The 17218-nt window shown below is 39.9% G+C and overlaps 2 protein-coding genes across 3 annotated transcripts in view; one reads left to right on the top strand and one right to left on the bottom strand.

The window, feature by feature from the left end:
- The window catches only part of lrrc8c (leucine rich repeat containing 8 VRAC subunit C), a 52555-nt gene that overhangs the window by 2602 nt on the left and 32735 nt on the right, over positions 1-17218 (bottom strand). The window lies entirely within an intron of this gene.
- On the top strand, positions 12937-14542 carry LOC119430828 (zinc finger protein 618-like). Its single transcript, XM_037698311.1, has 3 exons — positions 12937-13381; positions 13674-13881; positions 14058-14542. Exons 1-3 carry the CDS (start codon positions 13124-13126, stop codon positions 14411-14413), a joined length of 822 nt encoding a protein of 273 aa, XP_037554239.1. The 5' UTR covers positions 12937-13123; the 3' UTR covers positions 14414-14542.

Raw genomic sequence — 17218 nt, 5'->3', positions numbered from 1 at the left:
ACTGTTTTTATTCATAAAACTGTTTACATTTGCACTACTGTTTTTATTCATACTACTGTTTTCCATTTGCACTACTGTTTTTATTCATACTACTGTTTTCCATTTGCACTACTGTTTATACTCACACTGCTGCTTATATTACACTACCGCTGATATACAAATGTATTTTTTTACTAGTCTTATTGCATATGTCACTTTACCTACACCAATATCAAGGACTTCATACATACACCGTGTACATTCACTTCATATGCTGCTTTGCCACTCACTACAAATATCAATGTCAGGACCTTCATTTCATTTTATTTTATAGATATAATTTTTAAAATATTTTTATACCATATAGTACAATTTAAGACAGTATCATGGTTTTATTATTTCATTTTATGCTTATGTTTAATAAATGTTTTAATGTTAAATGGTTATTGTTGCAGAGAAATGTAATTTCAATCCTGTGTATGTCCTGTACATATTGCAGCTTTTGACAATAAAGTGACTTTGACTTGACTTTGATATGAATTTGTGGTAAAATACGAATGAATCACAAAAGCATGGCCAAATGTATATAAAGAGTCATAGTAACAATACCTAATATGGTGAAGGCATGATCATAAAGTGTAAGACAATCATTGATACCACAAGTGACGCTGAATGGACTATTGTAAATAAAACTCCCAAGAAATATTTTAATTAGGCATTCAAATAAAAATCACATGTATATTATACAATCAGTTCTAATAATGGTGTAATAAGTAGGGGTGGGTGAAATGATGACAAAACATAATATCAGCTACGAAACACATTCTAGTCATGCTTTTCTCTGCTCAAATGCAACAATTTGATTTTTCTTAGCCAGATCACACTATTTCTTACTATGTCTTATTTCTTATTTCAATGAAAAGATTCTTTCAATTCATAAACACCTTGGACCAAATACCGCCCCCAGCATCTATGTTGAACTCCCCCCCCCCCTCCCTCCCTCCCTCCCTCCCTCCCCTTCTCTGTTTTCTCCCTCCCCTCTGCTGATGACATTGCTGACATTATCAGCAAGTCTAAGTCCTCATCCTGTCAACTTGATCCATTTCCCACAGTTCTTGTTAAATCCTGTCTCCCGTCTCTGCTCCCCATCATCTCTAACATCATCCACTCCTCCCTAACCTCTGGCATTGTTCCCACAGCTTTCCAATCTGCTGCCATCACCCCCATCATCAAGAAACCAGGTCTTGACTTTACCAACTTCAGTAATCTTCGTCCGATCTCTAATCTGCCCTTTATTTCCAAAGTTCTTGAAAAAGCCGTTGCTAGTCAACTTCACCCTCACCTATCCAACAATAACATTTATGAAGAATTTCAATCTGGTTTTCGCCCCCACCATAGCACCAAAACAGCTCTAATAAAATAACTAACGACCTTCTTCTTGCTGCTGACTCTGGTCTTTTGTCTATCCTCATTTTACTGGATCTAAGTTCTGCCTTTGACACAATCTGTCATTCTATCCTCCTCAACAGACTAACCTCCATTGGCATCTCAGGTACTCCGTTACACTGGTTCAAATCATATCTCTCTGACCGCACTCAATTCATTCAGCTCAAATCCTTTCGTTCCCAGTCTTCCCCCGTCTCCACGGGTGTCCCCCAAGGCTCTGTCCTCAGACCCCTCCTCTTCATCATTTACCTCCTTCCTCTAGGTCACATCTTCTGTAAATTTGGTGTCCATTTTCACTGTTATGCTGATGACACACAGCTCTACCTATCAACAAAACCAAACAACTTCCTACAACTAAACAGTAACAAAACAGAAATCATTCTTGTCGGTACCAAAAACTCTCTTTCAAAATCAGAAAATCTTCTCATCCCCCTTAACAACTCTCTGCTATCCCCCTCACCTCAGGTCAAGAGTCTTGGTGTCATCCTCGACACCACTCTCTCCTTCACTTCACACATCAACAATGTCACTCGGTCTGCCTATTTCCATCTCCGAAATATTAACCGTCTCCGCCCTTCTCTCACACCCCGCTCCACAGCTATCCTTGTGCACAGTCTTGTGACTTCTCGGATTGACTACTGCAACTCCCTTCTTTATGGCCTCCCCAACAAATCTCTCCAGAAGCTACAATTGGTCCAGAACTCAGCTGCCCGTGTCATCACTCAAACCTCCTCCTATAACCACATCACTCCAGTCCTGCAGCAGCTCCACTGGCTGCCGGTTAAATCACGCATCGTCTTCAAAATTCTTCTTCTCACTTTCAAAGCTATCCACAACCTTGCCCCTCCGTACCTATCGAACCTCCTACACATCTCCATCCCCTCTCGCTCTCTCAGATCCTCCTCTTCACTACACCTCCATGTACCCTCTGCCCGCCTCTCCACCATGGGGAGCAGGGCCTTCACCTGCTCTGCCCCTCATCTCTGGAACACTCTACCCCCTGACTTAAGAAACACCACCTCTCTTTCTCTATTCAAGACTGCTCTGAAAACACATCTCTTTAGACTCGCTTATCCTTAACTTTGCTGTATGTATTTTATATTCTTTACGCATTTTATATTCTGTATGTATTTTATATTCTTTATGTATTTTATATTCTTTATGTAATTTATTCCTGTTGATCTTTGTTCTTACTGTAAAGTGTCCTTGGGTGTCATGAAAGGCGCTTTTTAAATAAAATGATTATTATTATTATTATTATTATTTGCTAAGGTTGGCAAAGTTGCTCAGTATTATTGTATCCCCCAGCTATAATAATAATGAATACTTTCACACAAATTCTGCAAAATAACAATTTATTCCTAGAGACCCCATCCATCCATCCATTATCTTTACCCGTTTATTCCATTTTGGGTCACGGGGGTCGCTGGTGCCCATGTCCAGCAATCACTGTGCGAGGGGCGGGGGACACCCTGGACGGGTCGCAAGTCCATCACAGGGCCACATAGAGACAAACGAGACAAACAACCATTCACTCTCTCACTCACACCTAGGGACAATTTAGAGTTACCAATCAGCCTAACATGCATGTTTTTGGTCTGTGGGAGGAAACCGGAGCACCCGGAGAAAACCCACGCATGCACGGAGAGAACATGCAAACTCCACCCAGAAGGGCCCCTGGACCAGGGTTTGAACCAAGGACCTTCTCGCTGAGAGGCAGCAGCTCTACCAGTTGCGCCACCGTGCTGCTCCTAGAGACCCTGATTTTCTGAAACAATGCACTAAATCTTAAATATGGTGTAAAATATACATTTGAAGACTCAGCTGTGTTTTGCTAGACTTCTTGACATCAGTGTGTTTGCAACGTGGTGGGTTAGACTGAATTTCCACTGAACACTAATGTCCTGATGCATGCTCAATAATTCAGGTAGAAAAATCTAACAAAGTTAAGTCAGGTCCTCTGGACGGATTAAAAAAATACTTGTTAAAACATTTCATCTTCTGTCCAAAAGACTTCTTCGGTCTGAGGAGCTTCAACAAACCCAGTCTTACAAATAGCACCTTCTCATAGTGGATCAACCAGTTTTTGTTGACATCCTGAACTAGCTGTTCACATGATACAGTTGGACCATTATCCTAATAATTGGTCGTTAGTGCCCTGATGGCTGCTTGCTATTCACAGAAGGATGAGTGATACAGTTGAACACGGAGGCCTACACCCGATTAATAATGGACGGTTTCTCTTCACAAAGATGGCCTCCTTTACTCCTCTCTCAAACTATCGTTCCTCTCAATCAAGGACGTGCACATCTTCATCCCTGAAAGAGTGACCGCTGGCCTGGAGATGAGTGTAGACTGCAGAGTCCTGGCCTGATGATGTTGCTCTTCTGTGCTGGGCCATCCTTTCGGCCAGTGGCTGTTTCTTTTCCGGATGTAAGACTGATCACAGCCCTCCTGACACTGAAGAGCATACACAATATTACTCTGTTTGTGCCTTTGTCTTAGAACTGGGGGTTACACGACTACATATTTTTTTAAAAGTCTACTTCAACATGATAAAAGTCAATTTGATGTCAACTAGTCACTGTGTCGTCATAGGAACTCAAGACGTTATATCATATTCACAAAAAACGTCATTTATTATTTACAAAAAAAGAACAACAAACATTAGGGGCATATATTTATGCTCCTAACATTTATCATACTGCAACTAAGTCACAGGAAAAACTAAACTATTACTAAGCTAGAAAAGTTTGTTTTATTTTATTTAATCCACTAAATAAAATAAACCCCCACGGCGGTGGTGGTGGATTCTCCAACAGCGATGGTTCGTAGTGCACACCGGTGGTGGTGCGTGGTGGTAGATTCTCCACTGGTGGTGGTGCGCCCATTTTTATTTTTATTTTATTTAGTGGATTAAATAAACTAAAGATAAAAACAGGGGGGCAGTGATCAGCACCAGGCGGTGGTGTGACACAATCACGCTATTGCGACAAGTCGACGTGAAACGTAAAAACTCGCAAGTTGTCCTACAACTGACTAGTCAACCCAACCCCTTAGAATAATAAGTTCTGTCTTCCAGCAAACATTAAAATAATACAAAGTGATGGATGGATCTAAAAGCCAGCTCAAGGAGCAACTGATGACTGTTTTTCAAACATCATTAAGAAAAGCTGGTAAATGTTAGTTAATAAACGAAGGGATCACTTAGTTACATGAGCTAATTCTACATCCTAGCCTACACAGAGGTCTTTATTGTTTTTTTTTATATTCTCTGTTATTTTTTAGATTCTGTTATTTTTTTTATATCTTGTGTGATTCCTTGTGTATGTTCCTTTGCACTTAAACTCTGGCACAATTTTCTGCAGGATCAATAAAGTTCTATCTTATCATATCATTTTCTTTTCCTGCTTTCTCTCTGTTTCAACTAAATGAAGCCTGAGTCTGTGCAGACAAGCAGTGCCCACATCCTGCAGTCAATGCACCTACTTTTTTTTTTTCGCAAACATAAAGCTATGTAATTTGGTGGTACTTGTATGCTAACAACATAGGAATGTCGAACACATAAATATGTACAAAACGTACACTTGGCAGTGCTCAAGTCACTGAGGCAGGCAGTGCCTAAGAAATACACAACTGTGGGCGGCTGTGGCTAAGTGGTTAGAGCAGTCGTCCTCTAATGCAAGAGTTGGGGGTTTGATTCCACCAGCAGTCACATGCCAAAGTGTCTCTGGGCAAGACATTGAACCCCTCATTGCCTCCGATGTGTGTCCTATCTGTGTATGAATGTGATAAAGCTCTGATTATTCTTTGTATAGATATAGTAGAGTGCTGTATGAATGGGTAAATGATTGCAGTGTAAAGCGCTTTGAGTATCTTGATAAGATAGAAAGGTGCTATATAATTACAGTCTACCATTTGCAACTGGATGGATGGTAGTACAGTTTCTGGGATACCACTTGAACCTCTGGGCAAGTATGGCCTCAAATTGAAAAGACAGCTGTCATTGAAGCCCGCCCTTGACAAAGACCAAAAAGAGGTGAGATTGGCCACTGTAAGAGGTTTGTACCTGGCTTTGCAGACCTGAACAGCCCCCAACCCCACCCCCTGATTTGACTGACCTCACACAAAAAGGTGCTTCCGATCTGGTCCCATGGATGGAGCGGTGTCAGGAGTGCTTTAGGATGTTAAAAAGTTTCTAATTATAACATCTCTATCTTTTTTATTCTGCAGACTGCATGGTGGACAGAGCTGGGGGATCAAGGGTTGACCAGAATAATGTACATCAACCACAAGCTGTCCGACTGAGCCTCTCAGCACAGTGCATAAAAAAGGAGTGCCTGATCATTTATGCCCCTTTTCTATAGGGACGACTCGGAACAGTTTGACTCTGCACAGCTCGGTACATGTTGCTTTTCCATATAAACTTCAGTACTGCTTCTAGTGGGTGTGTCCAGAATCCAACTTGCCTTACCAGCTGCAGGTGGTAGTGCTCCATTAAGTTATTTACTAGCTACCACTAAATGCATTAGAAGAAAACGACCTTGAAAAGATACACAACCAAAATGTAGGATCTCATAGCTTTGTTGAACATTATGCTCAATCTGTGGCTTTTGTCAAATGTCAACGAGAAGAGACAGAAAAGGCTGCAGGCAGTGAGGTGGAAGTACTGATTTGCACATCTGTGGGTTAGAATAAAGTTGAACTAAAGGCGGTATCTCTTCTTTAAATATGTTTGAGGGAAATATTCCTGAGAGATCCAATAATTTTGTGTCTTTTTATGATTTTTCAGCTGAGTTAACTTTAATTAACAGATTATTTAATAAAGTCATTAAAGTGAAAACAAGATTTCATGATAAAGCCAACACTGTTTATTTTTTATTCTTCACTGATTTAAAAAAATCATGTTTTTTTATATACATAAAATGTTTTAAAAAAATTGTTTCCAACTTCTGTCCCAGACCTGTCCCGGTTCGCCCCCGTCTGCCGGGGCTCAGAGACTCGGGGTCCAGCCTTCGGGAGCAGGCGAAGCCGGGGCTCGGGGTTTGGCCTCACACGCTTCTTCGGGTCGGCAGCTCATATGATCCTCTGCGGTGACTAGCTCGCTCTGAATTTTGTCGTCGGTCACAAAACACAAAAAATGCCTGGACTTCAGCACTAGACCACAGTGTTGTCATTATCGTTTTTAAAATTTTTAAAATACTTTGTAGGTCCAGCCACTGCTCCAAGTTCGAATACCGTATTTTCTGGTCTATAAGTCGCAGTTTTTTGCATAATTTACATGCCCTGCGACTTATAAGCCTAAGCAACATATTTATGGATTTTTTCCCATATTTATAAACCATTTTTTGGCTGAGATATGACCATTTCCATTCATTCTGACTGAAACAAAAATTGAGCAGTACCAGTTTCAGCCACTTGATGGCAGCAGTGTATTAATAGCCGTATGGCTTGCTGTTGGCTGTTGTATCATGTAATAGGAAAACGTGCCTACAATGACAAATTCAAAAAAGTTCAAGACAAAAACAACTGGACTTTATTTATTATACTATACTTTATACTTTATTGTTTTTTTCTTAAACTTTTTTAAATTTACCATGTCCTGGACGACTGAGAATCTTCACCAGCTTTTAATGACTCAATAGGCCTGCCTTATAGTCCTTTTGCACTGCCCCTAATAAGTCCCAACTCTGGGCAGCCCGCCACAGAAAGAACCCTTTTGCATCAGCACTTTAGCTAATATATTTAGCTGATTTGAGGCTGATACAGGACCTCTTTTCGTCCCTGCTTCTCTGGTGGGACCGAGCGTCAGCTGAGCTGAGTCGGGACCGAAACGTGAATGCAGGACTCTGACTGGTCAGGGGGAGGAGTCACTGGATCTCAGAAACTTTTCACTGAGCCGTCATTTGCAATTTCTCTGGATGCGGAGCAGCGACTGGATCTATTTTTAAGATTTTAAAATAAAAAACCATGCTGATGGAAAAGGGGCTTTAGTGGCATGGTTAATAGCCTTAGGTGTGACTTTTGGGATATCCCTTCATCCTGTTCATATCACACCTGCAGTGGCTCTACCACTTGAATTAAATCAATGAATTACTCACTGGCATCACTGCCTTTGAAGTTCAAAGTGATTTATAAGTCAAGATGGCAGTGGCTCACTTTCTTGTTCACCAGAGAAGGGATTGGCTTGGCCTTGTGATGGCCCTGCCTAAACTGGGCAATGAATGTATGGGGTAAATTTAACAAGGTTAATTTAGGTCATCTGGAAGAATCTATCCAGATGACCTAAGTTAACTTTGTTAGATTTTTCTACCTGGATTAATGAGCATGCATCAGGACATATGGTGTAAAATTCAGGCTCAGATGCAGTGGAGAGATGGGAGTGGTGATTCAGGCAACAGTGCCAGATGAGAATGATTTGGTTCAACCTGTGATCTGGTTCAAATTACCCTCCTTGCCTATATCTGCAGTGGTGTGCTGTGGCCCTGAAGGAGAGAGGAAGAAAAATGTAGCTGAGAGGGAATTGTGGTTTTCTTAAGAAGAAGTCTGGGAACAGACAGGAAAAATTAACCCAAATAAAGTGTATTTTATTAAACTACTCTGTGCATGTGTGTGGAAGAGAAACCAACTGCCTTATAATGATTTGTAACTACCGGTACTTATCTGGTGAGCAACAGATTGTTGTTGATGTTTATATTCCGGATGATTGACAGTACAGTAATATTTTTCTAGTTCTACTCATGGCAAATCATTTGAAGTGAAGCCAAAGAAAAAATATTTGTAGTGTCCTCCCCTACATCACAGAAACTGAGTACTGGGACATTCCTACTCAACAGGTGTGAAATTCAGAATAGGGGTATAGTTACAGTTATAGGGGTGTATGTTGCATGCTGTGACTGAAAACTGTAACTTTATAATATAATTCCTTATCTCTCTCCCTCCCTCCCTCTCTCTACGTATACATATATACATAATAGTGGGGTAAAGGTACATGTGGGTGTATTGAACCGTTTTGTTACATCAGCTCATACAGACTCATGTTCGTGCTGCTGTTGTTTTGGCGCATTGGTTTTGTACCATTAGTGCTTAAGTGTATTCTTAAGTTTAGTGCAGTGCTTCTCAATTATTTTCTGTTATGCCCCCCCAGGAAGACGTAAACATTTCGCGCGCCCCCAACTCTCCGCTGCGACTTTAAATAGTATAATTTTTCTATAAAATTGTTATAAGTACCCTTCTGCATAACACTGTGTCCTTATTAACATTAAATTAAAAAAAATAATAATATAGATCAACTTACAATGAAGAATAACTTTTTTAACTTTTTAGTCTGTAACAGAAACTAATTAAAGTGCAAATCCTTATTTGAACTGTAAACATTTTTGACCATTTGATACTGAAAAATAAAATTAAATATAATCAATAAATAATAATAAATTCAAATTGATCAGCAACATTTTTAACTCGAGTGTTATATAAAAAACTTTGATGTAAAAAAAAATAAAAACGAATAAAACAATTTGTACTGATTTTTTAAAATCAAAATGAGGAAGTGAGGATCAATGAGCACACTCATTGAAAAAACTAAAACATTTTATCACTGCAAAAGAGGAAAGAGGAGCAGGTGTCACTCTCACTTTGAGTTTACTCTTTGTCACCTACATGCTGTGGGTGACAAGCATCCAGAGAGTCATGAAAACAGCAGCTTAACTAAGGAGGTGAATATATTTTGTTAGCAAAGAATAGAGTCCTAACATTTATTAAACATTACTTCTGTAAATTCTGCTTTGAGAAACTTATTGATAAAACTAAAACATTTTGTCAAAGCAAAAGAGAAAAGAGGGGGCAGGTGTCGCTCTCGCTTGAGTTTACTCTTTTTTGCATGTGCGCTGTGAGTGACATCCAGAGCACATGGACTAGGGCTGTATACCGAACCGAGGTTATTTTATAGCACCGACCGAACTGCATCGGTCGGTGTATGGATTGAAACGTCACACTTTTTTTGGTGTCAAGTTTCGGTATTGGCTGTAACATGTCACGTGGTTTCAGCATGCAGGCAGGTAAAACACAGACATATGACAAACAGACTACATGTTTACACCCAGAGCTGTATAGAGCTGCCCTATAGCTTGTATGTCTATGGTGCTGGTTACGCCCACAGACGGGGTTCACGTGTGCAACGCGTGTGTTGTCGAACGGCTTCGACAACACACGCTTCTGCTTGTAAGCAGAAAGTTGCTATGTGTTTTTCTGCAAGGAGAGAGAAGGACAGCAGCCTCCTCTCCTCCTCTCAGCATTAAAGTCAGTCTGTGAGTGTGAGAGAGTATGAACAGCCTGATTCAACATTCCATGGCCGGACTCCTCTTCATCAAAGAACTCGGAGGACGGAGCTGTGGCTGTATTTCTACTGGTAAGTTTACGTTTGTTAACGTTACTGCAGCTTGTGCATCCCGGTGAATTAAACTAGAATCCATGTAACGCTAACTTTAAGATATTAGTGTGTAAATTTATTTTATCTACATAGCTAGCTAAACTTAGAAGCTAACTAAAGATTGACAGTTACAGATGAAGATTAGATTGTAAAAATGTGCTCATCCATCGGCTCAGCTGGTTAAAAAGTTCAGCTAATGTTCACTGTTTGTTAATGTTCTTCTCATAGGAGGTTCTGACCCTGATGTGAGGACAGAGACAGACAAAAAAAAAGTGAGGTGGGGGCCACAGGATAGTCACAAACTTTGTTGTTAAAAGTTTTCTTCCTTTTTCTACAGTGGAGGCTGCATGGTGGAGGTAAGTAAACTTTAAAGGATATTTTTGACCAGTTAAGATTTTATTTTTCAGCCTAGATTATGTTTTTTGAGCAATAATAACACAACCATGTTATTGTTGATGTTTTGTGTTCTAATGTCAATTAGGGAGATGATCAGAGCCCTAAACTCCAGAAAACCACAGAGAAGATTCAGGAAGAGACACAGAGGTGCAGATGTCTGCATTAGAGGATGACATTTTTTCGGGAGTACTGCCGGTCACGTGAATCCGGCCGGATTCCGGCGGGACCGGAGTCAACTTTATTATAACTCCCGTTATCGGGACCGGACAGGACGAAAACTTAACGGGAGCAGACGGGAGCGGGAGCCAACATAGGACAAAAAAAGAAATAGGCAAAAAATAATAATAATAATAAATTTCAGACAGGCGGCTGCGCCAACAGCTTCCGGCGCCTTTTCCAGCAGCTACTTCCGGCCGCCTTTTCCAACCTTTGTTTACTGTATCAACCAACATCATGGAGGGAGCATACGCCAGCGGAGAAACCGAGAGGGTAAAAAATATTTTGCAACGCAAAGTTAGGAATAATGACGCATCTGTTAGGTTAACAGAACTGTCAGGGAAGGCGCTAATAGTTCAGAACTTTATGAGAGTCGAGTGTGACGGTGTGAAGACGCTCTACGCTGCTTGCAAAACATGCTCAGTTATAATAAAGTACGCCACTGACTCGGAGACGAGCGGTCTGAAGAGACACACATGCAAGGCTAATTTCGGAACGAATCAGCCAAGCATTTCTTCATTCATTAAACGAAAAGTACCGTCGGGAGTCAAGTCACGTATGACCAACAAAATAGGCCGCATGTGCGGCGTAGATTTGAGACCATTTGCTGCAGTAGATGGGAAAGGTTTCATCGACGTCATACAGGAGGCAATCGACATTGGAGCAAAGTATGGAAACAACGCTGAGGCACAAGACATACTGCCATGTGGACGCACGGTCTCCCGTCATGTTCAAGGAGAATATGATAAAATTAAAAAAATGGTCATGGAAGAGCTCCATCAGGTATGTCTGTCACGCTGCTCTATTTTATAATACAGTACACACATTTTACCTTGACATCATGCAGTAGTCTAATTATAGATTTCCTAACACTAAATCTGTTTTTTCTCCTCCTTTTAAACTGCTTAATCTCTCAACTATAAATTAGTCATCTGTTTTACATGTAATATACTTTGAGAGCTAATAACAATATACGTAATTCCTTTGGTGCAGACTAGAGACCATGCAATCACGACAGACCTTTGGACAGAGGAGAGGACAAACACACACTACATCACCGTTACAGTCCATTACATCTTGGATGGGAAGATGGTGAACCGTATTCTGGCCACAAGGGAGATGGAGGGTGTCAAATCTAATGAACACATCAGAGGGACTGTGGAGAAAATCCTTCAGGTATCTCACACTCAAATGAGATAATTATCTTTATTTACATGGCATATTAGCTTTGTAGAGGTCTAGTATAGAGCTGTATGAATGGGTAAATGAGGCACAGATTGTAGTGTAAAGCGCTTTGAGTGTCTTGAAATAAGACAAAGGCGCTATATAAGTACAGTCCATATGCAATAAATATTGCCAATTAATTCGTAAAATTGGGAAAAGTATGAGAACATGGTGCAGCAATAACAAGAACATGTCACAGAAGGAACAATAGAAAAGACAAATATATATATTTTTCATTCAACCTTTACAGGCTAACCTCATTGAGTCACGAGGACTCGTTTTCAAGAGACCTGTTCCAATCCAGACAGACAGAACATATAAAGTACAGACAACAATAACAGTGAACAATAATAATGATAAACTACAGTAAAAATACAGTTAAAATAAAAGTAGTGTCTAAAAAAATAAATTAATGTGCCATAAAAAATGTAAAATACTAAAAACAAGAATATATTTGCTTTGAGATTTTTATTGACATTAAGAAATGTTTAAAACCCCTCACAATAAATTAAGGTGGACAACTTAAGTTCCTGCTGAAAGGTGTTCCAGGTTGCAGGAGCAGACTAACCTGGAATATAAATAAGTGCATCAGTAAGCGTTTGTCACGGTCCTTCGCTGTACATCAGTCTGTGCCGTGGTAGGCAGCAACTTAGGCAGATTACCATAGTATTTTACCTTAATTGCAGATGGAGTTTTCCTTCATTTGATACACAACACATGTGTAATATGTGTAATATGTTTTGTCCTAATGTAGTACTATAAATTTATTGAAAAGTGCTTCGTACAATTACATGACTGTTGATCAATCTGTTTAATGATTATCATATGTCTGGTCTTCTTATGAGCTAAGTTTTTGGTTTGTCTTTGTTTTGTTTTTTTACCCAACAGGAATTTGGCATCCTGAGCAAGCACACTGTGTTTGTGACAGATAATGGCTCAAACATGATAGCTGCTTTCAAGGATTATGTGCGGCTCTCCTGTGCCGGCCATAATATCAACTTGATCTTAAAACACGTATTTGACCACTTGGATGAGGACAACCCAGTACACAGCAGCGTCATCAAGCTGTTTAAGGACGCAAAGACCCTGGTCACACATTTCAAAAGGGCAGGGTAAGATACATAAAATCTTGTAATCTCTGCCTGGTGAGGCTGCTTAAATAATCAGAAAATATGATAAGTGAAATAAATAAAGAAAAATTGAGGTACTGTAATTTATAACTGCAAAGGTCACATTTTCTTGACTTAGTTTCAGTTGTAAAGCTCTTCTTTTTAATAAAATATTTTTTCCAAAAGAAAGGCCAATAAATTGCAATTTTTATAGTCCCTGTAACCCTATTTTGACTTGTGCACGGTCTTCTTTCAATTTTAGGTTACAAAAAGCACTGGACCAGTCACTGAAGCTGTGGAGACGAGGTGGAACACCAGACTTGCCATGCTCCAGTCAATAAATGATGCTCTCAAGTCTGGTAAGCTGCACGACATCCTGCTTCGCAGAAGCGAGCTCCGTTACCTCAACAACATAGACTGTGACCTTCTTGAGGACGTCATCCAGCTCCTGAAACCTTTTGATGAGGCTACCAGGCACCTCTCCATCGATCAGGCACCTACTCTTCACCTCGTCCTCCCAACCAAGGCAACCCTGCTGCAGGGTTTGTTGATCCAGGATGGAGATAGTGCAATTGTGAAAGAGGTAATTTAATACTTTGTTTATTTTTATTGTTTAGTTTGATCATTCAAGTAGCTAACAGGAGTTTGGCCCTATTCAGTAACAGTGATAAAGGCAAGAACAGAACTGAGTCTGATGTTTTCCAAAAGAAACATTGTACAAGTTAAATTTGAAATAAATTTAAAACTCCTCCACGCCTATAATAAAGCACAGTGCCTGTCCGCTTGAGAATTTTTTATGTCCCGTAATAATGATGTTGCATACATCATTATCATATCATTGCATGTGTCATCATGTGGTTTCACTCCTCCTCTAGCTGAAAGAGAAGTTGGCCCAGGCAGTGGAGTTGAAATTCAAAATCCACCTGTACCATAAGCTAGCCACAGCTCTCTCTCCTAGCCTGAGGAGTTTCTTGAGGAAAACGCTCTCCGGTCAGGAGTATGAGGAGGTCATCAACACCCTGGCAGCACTCACAGAAACAGCAGGGACAGAGGAGAGAGCGAGAAGCCTTGAGAAGAAACAGGGTGAGTAAAACTAGCATCAACAGAGCACTCACAGCAATTCTAAAATGTAATAACAACATTTCTTCCTATCATTTATTTAGAGGCATTCATTCACACACACGTCTGTATAATCTAATAGGTAATGTCCAATACAGGTAATGTTCTATAAGAATCTCTTTTTTTTTTTCTCTCCAAAGGTCCACCCCGAGAGGCAGTTCCCAGTCCCACAGAGGTGCACGACTTCTTTTCCTTTTGTGTTGAAAAGCAGCAACAGGAGGGGGACAGTGGTGGTATTTCAGAGTCATGGGGCCGCCAGTTTGTGGTAGAGTACATGAGTGACTCTAAGTTGACAGGCTTCCAGTCTCTGCTCAACTTCTGGCATGAGAGGTCTGATGGGCTAGTGCCAGTTGCCAGGAGGCTGCTAGCAATCCCAGCAACAAGCACTCCTTCTGAGCGTAGTTTCAGTGTTGCTGGGAGACTGATTGAGGAGAGGCGTTCCACCCTCAATCCAGAAAATGTAGATGAACTTTTGTTCCTACATAGCAATTTATAATGACAACTATTCATATGTGCTGAAGAGTGGAAAAGTAGACTGATATGCACGGTGGCTGACAGACACACAGCAAACAGTTAAAACGTGCTGCAAACACAGGAATGAATCAAATTCCAAAACAAAAAAACAAATGCAACAGAAAAAAAAATCTGCAGTCACACAAAATAGATGACACACAATCAAAAAAAAAATGCAAAGGAAAAATGCTTCAAATACAAATAACACCAAAACAACTGCTGGTCTGGTCAACAGAACCCTGCAAATACATTACAGCTGAGTGGCAACTGGCCCAAAGTTGGCTTATTTTATGAGTTTAATGTGCACTGAGTAGAGTACTTTTCAGCATTTTCCTTTGCATTCGTTTTTTGGGTTGTATGTTTTATTTTCTGTAATTGCAGGTTTTTTTCTTTCGCTGCATTTTTCTGTTGCATTTGTTTTGTTTTTGTTGTTGTTTTAGAGTTTGCATCATTTATGCGTTTGCAATGCTTTTTAACTGTTAGCTGTGTGTGCAGTAGCTGACTGTTTGCAGCATGTTAGCAGTTTGCACCTGCTGACCACTGTAGTATTGCTGTGTGTGTAGTTGTTTGCAGCACATTTGCACCAGTCAACCACCATATATATATGGCAGTTGTATTTTTATTTAGTATTTGCATTATATGCACATTTTTTTTCCTTTTTCAAAAACTCAGGTACAATATGAATGTAATGCCTTTATGCAGTTTTGTTCATTGATGACAGTTTGTTTGGTGCAATTTTTTTGTTTAGTTTTTTATTTAAGCAATTTAAACCATGACAGGAACGTTACTGTCTAAAGGGAAGGAAACAATTGCTCAATAAATTAGTAAAAAGCAACTTCTATTTGTTCTGTTTGGGTTCTTTCATCTAAGGTAGACATGGTGTGACCCATGTACTGGTTTTCATTTTTTGTTTTTACTGTAACTGACCTTCAAAAAAGCCAGAAACAGGGACTCAGCAGCTGATCCTCTGTAGAAAAACTATAAGGACTACAGGCCATGGATTTGTTTTGTGACCTTTAGTGAAGGTTTTTGTTTGAATTAAGGCAATAAATGCCTCCATATTTCACCACAGATTAACTCTTCCTGTCATATCTTTTGAAATCAAACTGCAGAACACAAAGTAATTTAAAAAGGAATGGTTAGAAAATCAATTCAAATTCAATGCATTTCTTAAAAATTAAATGAAGAGGAAAAAAAAACAGGAGCAGGACAGGAGTGGGAGTGATTCTGACCAGGAGCAGGACAGGAGCAGGAGTCATGTTACCAGGAGCAGGACAGGACAGGATTAATTTTTTTACTCTGGACCAGGATTGGGACAGGACAGGATTTTTTTCTGTTGGACCAGGACAGGACAGGAGTGAAAATCTACTCCTGTGTCATCCTCTAGTCTGCATCAACCCTAACCTCAGTGAATCCAGTGACCTGCTGGTGGAATGTGAGGGACAATATGTCAGTGCTATCAAACTTGACAGCCAGGTATCTGTGTGTGCAACAAGCATCATTCACACCCTCAGAGTGATCATGTTCTACTGCTGGAGACACCATCAGCCAGGAGCAGGCTTGTTTGTGTCCAGAGAAAGCAGACATGTTGATTTTTTTGAAGAAAAACTGTTAAGTGAAAAGGTCCTTAGTGTGTAGCAGTGAACATTAGACACAGACGTGTCACTGGTTTGAAACTGTTCTTTTGACTTGAAATTATTTATTTATTTTTATGTATGGAAACTGCTTGGAATAGAAATATACCAAAGTTAAAAAATAAAACTCACGATTTGTACTGTAATGTGCAACGTAATTTTATTCTTGTTAGAATTAATAGTAATTACAAAATTGGCACCGATAAAAGAACCGTCCAGGAACCGACACCAAAGTGAAGGCACCGACACCGGTACCGATACCAGTTTTTTTTAGAAAGCTACCCAGCCCTAGCATGGACATAAAACACATGCGGCGGAGGTTTCGGAGTTTATGTCTCACCCACAGAGGGGAGCGACATGGTTTATGCATGGCTCCCAAAACGAAAAGACAGTTATTTTTTCATGAATTTATAGTAAATCTGAGAGATACGAGCAAACAGCTGCTGGAACACACGAGACACAATGACAATGGTAAAAAAATAAATAAATAAATAAATAAAAAAACTCTACTCCCTGCGGCAAAAAAAGCATGTTCCCTGGGTCACATGCGACCCCCCTGGCATTCCCCCCATTTGAGAAGGACTGGTTTAGTGAATGTAGTGCAAAGTATATTCTTAGTTCATGACTCTGATCTTACAAATGTTTTTCTTTACAATTTGTATTTTTGTTGGATGTAACTGGAACCCCGTGTACATAGTTTTGTTCCACCTCATGTATCACATGTGATGTGAATGACAATAAAAATCCTTGTGTCCTTGTATGTTCGGTCCACGTGCGTACCGTTTCGGTTATTTTTTCATTCATTACATTTTATGAGCGAGAGATTATGCGCCGCGGAACTAAAGTTCCTAAGTGTGTTTTAGCACGGTGCTATTAATTGCTGCAGAATCTTGCAGCACGAGTAGCAGTAGCAGCCTAGCATCTCGTTGTGGTCTCATGTTTGGGAACATTATGGCTTTCTTGTTAAAAGACAAGTGAACAAATCCAAATCTGTGTGTCGACATTGTTTCACGAAGAGTGGATCTGCAGCAGCAACACGTCGAACTTGTTAAGGCACGTGAAACAACATAAATAAATTAATTAATTAATTTAAAAAAAATATATATATATGTATGTATGTATGTATGTATGTATGTATGTATGTATGTATGTAT

This window comes from Nematolebias whitei, chromosome 3, assembly GCF_014905685.2.
Source record: "Nematolebias whitei isolate Nwh7 chromosome 3, NemWhi1, whole genome shotgun sequence".
NCBI lineage: Eukaryota > Metazoa > Chordata > Actinopteri > Cyprinodontiformes > Rivulidae > Nematolebias > Nematolebias whitei.
This window is presented reverse-complemented; position numbering and strand designations above follow the sequence as displayed.

Bases quoted from the DNA above. Each gene is read 5' to 3' on its own strand.
- LOC119430828 (XM_037698311.1), top strand. From the start codon at position 13,124: ATGCTCCAGTCAATAAATGATGCTCTCAAGTCTGGTAAGCTGCACGAC. The intron at 13,382-13,673 runs GTAATTTAATAC...CTCCTCCTCTAG, and splicing joins ATAGTGCAATTGTGAAAGAG to CTGAAAGAGAAGTTGGCCCA. The intron at 13,882-14,057 runs GTGAGTAAAACT...TTCTCTCCAAAG, and splicing joins AAGCCTTGAGAAGAAACAGG to GTCCACCCCGAGAGGCAGTT.